Here is a 12,314-nt window from a genome sequence, read left to right on the forward strand (position 1 = left end):
ATTGTTAGATATACTGGCAAAAATTGAAGTAAAATTGTCAAAACTTTTCTTAATATTCAACCGTTGAAGTGCACCTTCGGTAATACTCTACGAATAGCATTATTTGTAGACATGTCTTTGGCGACATGTCATATTCACATGGCAAGATATGATTCATGTCCTCTGTGAGGAATTCATATCTGTCAAATGCGGGATTATACAAATGATGCACAGGATAGAGTGTGTTAGTGTAGGCGTGGTGCACTCGAGGGTATTTACAATTGTGAAACATGCACGAGGCGAAGCCAAGTGCATGTTGCACTACATTGTAAATACCCGAGAGTGAGCTACGCCTCCACTAACGCCACGAAATAATCCTGTGCATCATTTGTTTTATAAAATGGGTCGAAAATTCGAAAACTAACATCATTTTTCAGCGTTTTTCACGTACCTTTGTGGGTCAAGACGTCCGAAGATGTTCGTCCCAAACATTTACGCACGTCGCACTCGCGGAAGTCCCGCACATACAGTATAAGTATAATGGGGGGTTGGGTTTCCGGACACTTAAGTTCCCGCATGAAAACTTACTTATTTTACATAGAATATCTTAAAGACTTGATATAGACTCCTCATATAGGCCTACTAGACAACATACTCTGAAAACGGCGTGAGAATTAACCTGCTAAATCGTTGGATTTGCTCTTCAAAGTGACTCCATGTACGCGTCCGGTCCCATAACGCTTGGTCTACTGTACTGTACAAAGTGTACGTATAGTAGAGTATACGTACGTACGCCACACATGTTATGCACAAGGGAAGACAGGCCGGCCGGCCGGCAGCCTGAACTAGAAGTTGTTTACAGGATTGACAGCGCGTACGCGTATGCATGCAATTCATCAAAGGAGCCGCCGCGCGCACAGACGATCGGCAATCTACCATAGGATTACAGGCAGTGCAATTGTACTGAAGTAAAGGAAGGAGGTGTGTCTCATTTCAGCGCTTCCTATTGGCTACATTCTTGAACCCATTTTATAAAAGTGTTATAAAAACTTCTGCGTATAATACATCTGCCTTCTGGCGATACCACATTTAGTGACAATTATAGGTAAACATTGACATCAAACAATTCTTGGTGTACATGTATGATTTGGGACTTTGTAAATGATTGTGAACAAAAGAGAATAGGGCATCAACATAAAATGGATATACGTGGGAATTTTTATTAGATGATAAGATTTTTTGGTAAGTTGCTTAAACTCATAGGTCAAAGGACCTGAACTTGTATTCATTGTTATCATACTTAATGCATTACATACAATGTACCTGTGTGAGGTCCCTGGCTGGAGTAGTTTGTGAACTATACTGACTAATCATCAACAAAAAGGGGAATAGTTCATTAAATAGATACAGTAAAAGTAGATATTTTCCTGTGAGTAACTTTTTGTGCTCGGCCGGCTAAGATAAATTTCGCATGTCTTTAATTCTGCTGAATCAGGACATGAACTGTAGACTGGATTATATGGCATGCAAATATACTGTATATGTTTGCTTTTATTTTCGTGCTAGCTTCTGGTTGCACAAAATGCACGAAAATTTCCACACTGCGCAAATTTTCACTTTTACAATACTGCGTAATCAATAGCAGCAGATGAATGATGGAAGATTTTTTTCAAAAATGTTTTTGTGTGCTTGCATGTGTGTGTGTATGTATGTGTGTGTGTGAATAATGAAAGAGGGCATAAGGCAATAGCTAGAGGTATAAAATGACAACATACGACTTTAATTATTTGCATTACCATTCATTCCTGCAAGAGAAGGAGAGCCTTTATAGCTTGTTTCACGTCTGAATGCGTGCACGGCAACAGTGCAAACATGTTGGACAGACCCGTAATGTGGTCTTACGGAATGGAATTAACATTTACGGGGGACACCAGGGGTGTTAACTAGGGGTGTGTCGCCACCTGTTTTCTGGAAATTCCAGTTTGAATAGGAATGCATTAATTACAGTGGTCAACAGTGCATGACTGGGACTAAACGAGAGCTGTGTGTGGTCACACCTCCTCGGTAGATCTGTATGTTAATGCAGTACGAGTGATGTGAAAATTGAAAGTAGTCCCCTCATCCCTCGACTTGACTGCGAGGTTTTCTGTATTTTCATACACATAATAGGAAAACAATCCTTTTGTGATTCCAAACACTGAAATGCAGGCCATGACATGCATGTGGTTTTACCTATTTGTAAAGCTAATGCCAGCGTGCATTCATTATAGTGCAATCAGCATAAGATAATTAATTATAGCTGTATGATTGCTCAATCATTTGAATTTACCCCCTTTTCTGTTTTTTTTTCTGTGTGTGTATTTTCCCATCTCAGCTCTCCATGCCGTGTAGAAATTTTGATGGTTGGATCATGATTATGGTACACAATGGCTTTATCACAGACAATAGGGTTTAGCGGTGGATGCTAGCACAATGCAGGTGTTTCTCGTGTTGATTGATGTGTCTGTCATGCTCCATATTTGTATGCTCTTTCCATTTTTGTAACTTTCAAGTGGCGGCTATAGTTAATTAGATTTAGATCCCTGTCGGTGTTGAGTGTATTGTGGAGTGTATCAACCCAGTAGTTGCATCACTATCCCAAATTACATGCAAGTCAAAATGATTGATTTAACTCGAGATGGGCTATGTTGATAGCTAGAGAGTCCAGTGCCTATCTTTACTTCGGAATAAGCACATGAAAATTGTGAATTATTTTCCTGCAAAATGAATACTCGATCCACTCTTCCCCACCCCACTCCCACATTAAATTATAAGGCCACTATGCAACAAGAGTCAAGTGTTCATTAGGATTGTAACCTCTGTAGATGGTTTAGTTGTCACTTGGATGAACAATACAATCGGCTACAGAGGAAACTCCAACAAAAGAGCCCTCAAGAAAGAAAGAAAGAAAAAAAAATCTAGGATCAGAACGTGGGAAAGCAGGTGGACAGGATTTTTTTGAAGTGCTAGAGATAAAACGAGCACTGAAAGAGATGGAATGATCAATTCATGCATCATAGAATTACATGCATGGAGTTGTGCGCATTTAATGTAATATCTTTTGTATTTGTAATCTCAAACTACATGCTCATGGGTCTCTTTTACATTATTCATTTTATGTTCAGGAGTAGAACAATCCTTTTTGAAAAGGAAAAATTGTCCCACTTTTCATCTCAGATGATGTTGAAAAAAAAAATGGCATTAAAACAGATGTTGGCTGCATGAACTCGGGGACCCTGAAGCAATTTATGAGAATGTGTGTGTGTGTGTGTGTGTGTGTGTGTGTGTGTGTGTGTGTATGTGTGTGCATCCTGGAAAAAAAAGCATAAAAAAATCAATTGAGAGAATAGCATTACTACATACAGTATTTTCAGGAAAAAACCCCAACAAAACCTCAATATAAAGTGAAAAGTAAATAATAATAAAAATTCAATAAATATAACATGAGATTAGGCTTATACATCTACAAGTTACCAATATGATCATATTCCAGTAAGATAATTACTCCACAGATTATTAAAAATCAACAAACAAAAATCAAGCAAGCAAACAAACAAACAAACCACACAGCTTCATCATTTTGAGGAATTTCCAGACAGCCTTTTCAGGTTTGGTTTATTGTTGTTGTTTTTTTGCATCACCATGATTTCCTGAAAATGACTTTGAAAAAAAAAAAAAACAGATGCAAATGCAGTCAATCTCAGGCTGTCAATAGGCAAAATAAAGACATTGAATCGAAGTCTTTAATTTGATCCAATTATGATGATTGTGACAGAAAGCTTCTCATTCCTATGTTGGGAAAGTAATTAAAGGAATAGTACCGGTAAGGTAATAGTTGAGATATTATTCATAATGACAATAATGTGCTATCATAGTGAAAAATGATAGTGATGATGATGATTAGAAAGTGGTCATCGTTATCTACACATCAATATGATTGAATCGGAAGATTAATGGGATGGTATTGTTTTGGTTGGGATGGGGCTTCAGGTTTCCAGCTTGTTTTAATGAGAAAATGAGAAACCTGTTACAAAATACAGAAAAGCATATCATTGTAAGAGGAATTCAGTGTTTGTGTGATGAAAATTGCTGGCTGGGATATCCAAAACAAAGCTATCCTGATAGAGGGTGGGACCCAAATTTTTATTAGGATTCCTCTGTTTTACCTTGCTTTTTGGATAGATCAGCCATTTCAAAACTGATTTTTATCAAATAAACTTTGAAATCCTCTTAGAATTGTGTGCACTCATGTCAGCCAATGTTATACTGTACCATCCCTTTAAGCATCTTTGTAGCACCTGTAAAGAAATGACAGGAATTGAATGGAGGAGTGGGAAGACAAAAGGCATGGTGAGAGAAAGATAGTGAAATTTGATTTTGACATATATATGTATATGTATATGTATATGTATATGTATATGTATGTGTATATATATATATATGTATATGTGTATATACAATGTATATTATGTGTGTGTATGTATGTATGTATATATATATAAATGTATACATACATATATGTCTGTATATTATGTTTGTATGTTTGCATTCTAAAACATTCAATGATAAGACACATAATGGATGCTTGAAAAAAGACTCCTCGGTTTACAAACTATGATAAACTGGCGATACTAAAAAACAAACAAACACACAAAAAGACGAAAGAAACCCTCATGATTTTAAGCCCAGACTTATGTACATCTACATTTGAAAAATGCATAATGGGCCAAACATGTTTATATCATACTGCCATGGTCTATCGAATCACTAGAATTCTGTAGTTGGTCAAGGTTGGAATTGACACATGATAGGCTGAATTTCTCACGAGGGAGGATTTACAATGTAAAGTACATGCCCATAGTTGCCTCAGGTTCAGACATGCGAATATGTATATATATAAAGTCCCCCCTCCCCCACCATCAAAATGCAGAGACTTTTGAATGAAAAGTTTTTGAGCAAAATAGTATGGCAGCTTCACACATATATATGCTCACTTCTGTGTAAAAATGAGAATGATCTGTTGAGTCGTGCGTAATTTCAGAGTTTAATGTGAGTGAACTCACATTAAAGACAAAAATGGTCACTTCGCAAAAGTCACAAGAGTTCTTTTGGGGGAGTCTGTGAAACAAGATTTTTTAAGCCAACCCTGACACTTCAAACTTGCTGTTGGATGAGCACAATCTTTGGAAAATGGCTACATGTATGTATGTTCAACCCTCTTTAACTGCAAAAATCCAGTCAGTTTAGTGAAAGACTCGACACCAGGTGTTTAATGTGTGAACTTTGGTCATGGTCAAATGAACTCACAAGCAATAAATGCCAAAAATGTACTGTTGTTATGGTATAAGGGGTCAAAAAATGGATGATAAAACAACAACACTGAACATACACCAGCAATAGAATTTGTGAAAATTTAATTGCACAGACCGTTAAAAAAATGATTCTTGGGACTTTGGAAAAGTGATGTACTGTTTTATGTGCTCATTCATGCATGACTCAGCAGATCATTCTCATTTAAGCAATGTTATTTAATAGTCAATATAAAGTGAAGTAACACCCCTGCCACATTATTTTGCTCAAAACATTTTTAGTGAAAAGTTACACCATTTTGATGGGTTGGGGGGGGGGGGGGATGACATTTTTTGTATGTCATGTGGATTATCTCTTGCCAAGTGAACATCCCTGAGCTGAAAACTATCAGGAATGCATTTCGCACGTACTTCTCTTACTCTGAAGGTAGGGATGCCCTGTCAATGTCACTGATACTAAAGAGAGATTTTAAATTTTGATTTCTTAAAAAAAATAATTTTCATAGAAATGTTGTTTTCATTATTATCTCCACTGTACAGAACATGCTATCGATGAGACAAAAAGAAAAATTCTTCAGGACAGCGTGGGATCACGTCACTGGGAGTCAAGCAAGCACGAAACCAAAACCTCTGTTGAGAGCATAAGAGCACGCGAAACGTTTTTCTGTCGGAACTCTGGAGTGGTTCTATTGTGTCCTAGCTGTGTTACACTTTTGCATCTGCCACTTTCAGCACCCATCTCTGATGGCTCGACAAAACTTTACATCATTTTTTTTTTGGGAAAAAAATAACAAAAAAATATGCATACTAGCAAAACTGAGCTGGGAGAAAGCACTGCTTGGCAGCCCTTTTGGTGCCATTTCGCCCACTGTTTGGAACCATGAGTCCTATATGTTACTGCCCGAAGCATTCAACAAGACAGGGGTCAATCGGGATTGGCCGTGACGGAGGTCAGAGGTCAGAGGTCACATGTCACAGGTCAGCTCTCAAAACATCCACCTTGCAGAAGAGAACTGAGAAGTCAAGATGATGCAAGACATAAAAAGAGTGGGAGTTTTTTTTTCTCTCTCTCTCTATCTCTTGTGCATCTCATGAACTTTGACATGTTCTGGCGATTATATCTTACTCTCCTTGGTTGTCTGTTCTTCAGTAATGTCTTGTCTGTTTGCAAGCATGCATCAAAAATGGCTAGAGACCTAATGTAGGTTGATGTACTAGCCTGCTTTAGATTTTCATGTTTTATTTTGTTTGTTTTTCTAAATAATGAAATGGATTTAGAAATATTAGGAAGTGCATGCTAACTATGAATTAATTTATGGCAGTGTTTTGCAAAGGTGGATTTCAATTGAATTATTTATTCTGAAAGTATATTTGAGTTGATTTTTTAAAAGTAAAGTACTCTGTGTAGCTTGACATATCTTATTGAATTTGTAATTTTTTTTTTTCTAAAATAAACTTTTTTAAGCATATGTTTGGTTTTTAGCAATATTTGTGTATACATACAAAACTGTCTGGAATTGAGTCTGTCATATTACATCACTTTGTATTGCTCCTTGTTCAGTGTGGAAACATGTGGTTCTACTTATTGTTGAAATCCAGTGTTGCGTTTAAAATATCTTCTGTCTGTTTTAGTCTAGTGAGTACAAAGGCTATGATAAGCAATTATTATCCGGTCGTTAGAAAGATTCTAATACAACAATACTGTGTTTATTTGCTTCAACAGTTTGTGTTGCAATTCATTTCATGGTTGGATACCTATAGATGCACTGCCAGTTGAATCAATCAAGACAAGAAATAGGCCATAGAATATGAGAGCTTACCATTACACTGTACCATTTTGGCAGAGAAAATGATGATTGTCGTTTGTCCGGTGTTAGCATTTTCCGTGCCGTGTTAGCTAAACATCTTTTTGTGTCAAATGTTGAAGCCACTTAAAGGAAAAAAAAGAAAGAAATAGGCACTGTTGTTTCTTAGAATGACTGCAATCTTACCAATGTCTTTCTGTTCCTCAGCCACTTTATGACAAAGATTCTGATGAGTTTAGATTAATACTTTATCACACATTTATCCCCAGCGCTTTTTCAGATAGGATAATTGAATTTTTTTTTCTTTTTTTTTTTGATGGGGAGGGGGTTGCCAAGTAGATCACTGGAAAGTTTTAATTTTTCTCATTCATAGGATTCACCTGGTATTACTGAATTAAAGAAGATGTTGTATTTGAGAATAAAACATGTGGAACTCCTGAGAAAAACAGCCAAGCACATCACGGCTTGAATTCAGATTGGCAGAGTGTGATTACCGATAATAGAAGTCAACTTCATCATCTACACTTGTACACATTGCCTTTCAAAGAAATGAGACCATGATACACTGCAGACACCAGTAGCAGTATTGATTACTTTGAAGTAACTGATATATTGCATTCTACTTCTATTTCACAGGAGTTATATTGATGAGAAGCTTGTCACGCAAGGTGTTGGATGTAAGTGTGAAGGTGGTTACCATGCCTGCTAAATATGCACTGGTGCCCTGTGGGAGCATTTTAAACTTGAGAGAGAAAGAAAAAAATAATGATGAAAGCCAGAAGGTTACGTGTCTGTGCCTTTCTGAAATGGAAAACCGAAGCATCCATATTTGGGCTGCATGAATATTCAATCAGGCTGTAAAAATGGAAGGCCATATGAATATGTCATGAAATTTGATATTTGTGATGTCATTAAGTGCGTCGTCCTGTCAACCCCATATGTGAAATTCTCATTCTGCACAATGCTTGCGCACTTGATTGAGAGCAAGTCTGTAATATAGAAAGAACAATTCTCTGAGGTCATCCTGTGTGTTGAAAGTGTGTTCCTACCGTGGCTTTGACCTTGATTCTGAGTATAACTGCCAGAGGTTTGGCGGAAGTAGATGTTCCGTACCAATGAGGGCGCAACATTGAATGCAGAAGTTGCACGGAAGCATGATATGGAAGAACTCCAGTGGTTTATTCAATGTTGATGTTCTTTTTGAGCAAAATTAAACAAATGATAAAAAAAAATAATTTCTTGTGCAGAATGTTCATAATCGATGCACATCACAATTCACTAATATCTCATGTGTGTATGGCTGTCAGTGGTAGAAGTGTGAGAAATGGTTCACATGCATTTGTCCTAAAGCTTAAGTATAGCTAACGCAGTAGAAAGATGAAATCTAATCTGAATTTGAATTGCATTTTGTCAGGCCTAGTTGATAACACAAAGAATAACACATACCCTTTAAAAATTAGAAACATGGTGCAATGACATACTTTAGCTCACAAAATCTTTGAAAAATAAAAGAACAATACAGATGTAGATAAATATGAGAGCACGTCTTTTTCTCTGGGGTGATTGACACAATATATACTCTCTTCACAAATTAATCTCTTTTTTTTTCATAATTTTTTTTTTTCATTTTTTTTTTTCATAATGACTATGTGGCTGTCTGTAGCTACGTATAAACCCATATTGAAGTGTATAAATGCATGTACCTTCATCCTTATCAGTGACGTGATAGTACAGGATGTGTGCACCTACATGTATTTATGGCATTGCTTTGTCTTTGACTGCAGACTTCTCTATAATGCATTTAAAGTTTACGCCTACTTTTATGACCAATGTTTCCATGGCAATGTACTGGCTCATGCAACATAGCAACAGTACGCCGGATTAACTTGTGCGATCAAATTTTCAGATGTTTCTTGCCTGACAATGGCTCATGAAGAGATACAGTATTCTATTTCTGGCTTTCTTTTATTCTGTTTTGAAGTCTGGATTTATGCAATGCTTACAGCAGTCGTTTCGAAGAAAAGACAGGCAGGCAGCAGGCAAGCTTTTTGGTGCCTGGTAGCCATTTTGTTGCTTTGAGTACAGAAGGAAGCAGATCTAGGGGTGTATTCAGGCTGCATTGAAGCAGTTTTCATGAAAGTTGTTGGAAACAGGGTTGCTTTGGTATTGTGTGCCCATGAGGGAAATACACATGTATGTGAATACATGAGAAATATTGCTCATTTCAGGAAGGGTCAGAAAGGAGAGAAAGAATTATATATTTAGAGAGAGTAAAATGTGTGCACAGGTCAGTGCAACTGACTACACCGAATGAAGAATCTTTTGTGATACATTGACACTGCCGGATATGACACTGCATGCATCGCCCGAGATAGCACAACCTCTTTCTCAACAACTTTTTGTGACATTCACAATGAGGAGATTCCCCTCAAATTTCCATTCAGAGCTCTGGCATACAAGCCCTCCTGGAACAAACATTTGTATCATCATATCTCAAATAATGTTTTGTCTTTAACAGAACATCGAAGTTGACCTCGAAGTGCACGAGTGGCTGGAGAGAAAACCAGGATCTTTTTCACTGAAAAGTTTTTTTTATGGAAACTAACATGGTCTATCTTGCTTTTGTGATTTGCAATTCTGTCATTGCCATAGTTTGAAAAACAACAAGAACTTATTGAACACATTGGGGCTTTTCTACACATTCTTATTTGCTGTAAGGGGTAGAGAGTCGTATGTTCTACAGTAGCCGCAGATCAAACATCTTCTAGAATGTTTAGAATCACATTTTTTTGGTGTGAATAAGCTAGCAGTTGTCCATTTCCTGTAAAATCACACTGTGATGAAATGACAGACTTTCACAGTCGAGATTTCTAGCGGGTTATTGAGTGAAATAATGTTTAAACCGCAGTACTCCGTGGAAAAAAAGAAGAAGAAGAAGAAGAGGAAGAAGCATTTTTGATGCATAGCTGTCATTGATTTTGTTGAAATGTTTGTGTTGTAATAGTCTTATTGCTATCGACATGTTCTCGTTGTGGTATGATGAGTTTTTAATTTATTCAAAGTGTATCATAAAGTCATCATTTTACGCTGTGATTGTTTGAATAGGATGGCATACGCGATTGCTCTGATGCGATATCAGACATCGGCTTTTGTGGGAACTGCTGGAGAGAATCATGTATATTTTTAATATAGAGTTTATAGTGTATAGGAATCAATGATTATGTGGATGGTAGCTTCTCAAAGTGAAATTTGTAAAATCACAAAATATTGTTTGAATTTTACCATTTGTGTGTGTGTGTGTGTGTTCGTACACAATAATATGCATGAAGATATTGTGTGATTTATGAATTGAGCATGTAATTATTTAATTCATTGGACACTGATGTCGGGAGCGATTTTGTCAGTACCTTGTATTGGACGTGCTAATCTTTGACATATATGTAACTTGATGGAACAAAAATAGATATATTTTACCTGAAAAAAATCAAGCTGAAAGTGATTGAAAAGTGCCTTCTTTTAAATGTAATCCAGTGTACTCGGCAGATATACAAAGTGGGTCTCTTTCAAGCAACTTTAGATGAAGTGAATCTGTACTTTAGACACACTCTTACGTCTTGAATGTTCTATCTTCGTATGAGAATATGTACAGTCTAACTCGATGTAAATTCACATATTGGCATCAAAATGTAGCTCACCACCATGCAAATGGAAATATACATACATAACTGATTGCCAATAACTTGTTAGAAGCAGTGAATTCATACTTTAAACCACGTCATATCTGTAATTAATATTTTTGAAGACACACTGTACATACCAGCATAATGACTATGTGGCTGTCTGTAGCTACGTATAAACCCATATTGAAGTGTATAAATGCATGTACCTTCATCCTTATCAGTGACGTGATAGTACAGGATGTGTGCACCTACATGTATTTATGGCATTGCTTTGTCTTTGACTGCAGACTTCTCTATAATGCATTTAAAGTTTACGCCTACTTTTATGACCAATGTTTCCATGGCAATGTACTGGTTCATGCAACATAGCAACAGTAGGCCGGATTACCTTGTGCGATCAAATTTTCAGATGTTTCTTGCCTGACAATGGCTCATGAAGAGATACAGTATTCTCTTTCTGGCTTTCTTTTATTCTGTTTTGAAGTCTGGATTTATGCAATGCTTACAGCAGTCGTTTCGAAGAAAAGACAGGCAGGCAGCAGGCAAGCTTTTTGGTGCCATGGTAGCCATTTTGTTCCTTTGAGTACAGAAGGAAGCAGATCTAGGGGGTGTATTCAGGCTGCATTGAAGCAGTTTTCATGAAAGTTGTTGGAAACAGGGTTGCTTTGGTATTGTGTGCCCATGAGGGAAATACACATGTATGTGAATACATGAGAAATATTGCTCATTTCAGGAAGGGTCAGAAAGGAGAGAAAGAATTATATATTTAGAGAGAGTAAAATGTGTGCACTTGTCAGTGCAACAGACTGCACCGAATGAAGAATCTTTTGTGATACATTGACACTGCCGGATATGACACTGCATGCATCGCCCGAGATAGCACACCATCTTTCTCAACAACTTTTTGTGACATTCACAATGAGGAGATTCCCCTCAAATTTCCATTCAGAGCTCTGGCATACAAGCCCACCTGGAACAAAGATTTGTATCATCATATCTCAAATAATGTTTTGTCGTTACAAGAACATCGAAGTTGACCTCGAAGTGCACAAGTGGCTGGAGAGAAAACCAGGATCTTTTTCACTGAAAGTTTTTTTATGTTTTGGTGGTACTCTTTTGAGGGGACAAATTTGTGTGTGTAAGAAATGTATATCCTTATTTTACACAGACGACCTACCTACCCCTCCCCCACCCCCACCCCCACCCCACACACAGACACTAGTCATACTGTGAGTAAAATTTGCCGAACAGTGTTTTGTCCAAGCATGCCCACATGAAGAGTGGTGTTAGAGTGTACAGCGTGTCATTTGTAGGAACTATTTGCCCCCCTTGAGTTCTTCTGGTAAATGTAATATGTATTTTTTCCCCTTTCTTCTTCTTTTGCCTTGGCAGGTTAACAATCCTTGCAGGAGAGTGTTTGACTTTGGATGTTATAGGGGCAGATAAGAGATGTGAATGCTTGTATGTATGATGTGGTGATCCCTTTTCTATGAGATGAGACC

The 12,314-nt window shown here is 37.2% G+C and overlaps 1 protein-coding gene across 1 annotated transcript in view; it reads left to right on the forward strand.

Moving 5' to 3' along the window:
- LOC139727994 (uncharacterized) overlaps window positions 1-12,000 on the forward strand; it is a 191,709-nt gene extending 179,709 nt beyond the window's left edge. The window contains exon 32 of the mRNA XM_071638961.1: window positions 5,868-12,000. Coding sequence (XP_071495062.1) covers window positions 5,868-5,869 — 2 coding nt within the window. The 3' untranslated portion in view covers window positions 5,870-12,000. The remainder of the gene's footprint in view (window positions 1-5,867) is intronic.
- Window positions 12,001-12,314: the final 314 nt, after the last annotated feature.

The sequence above is a fragment of the Diadema antillarum genome, unplaced genomic scaffold (genome assembly GCF_040938485.1).
Source record: "Diadema antillarum isolate AM-2024a unplaced genomic scaffold, OU_Dant_1.0 seq00000161_RagTag, whole genome shotgun sequence".
NCBI classification, from domain to species: domain Eukaryota; kingdom Metazoa; phylum Echinodermata; class Echinoidea; order Diadematoida; family Diadematidae; genus Diadema; species Diadema antillarum.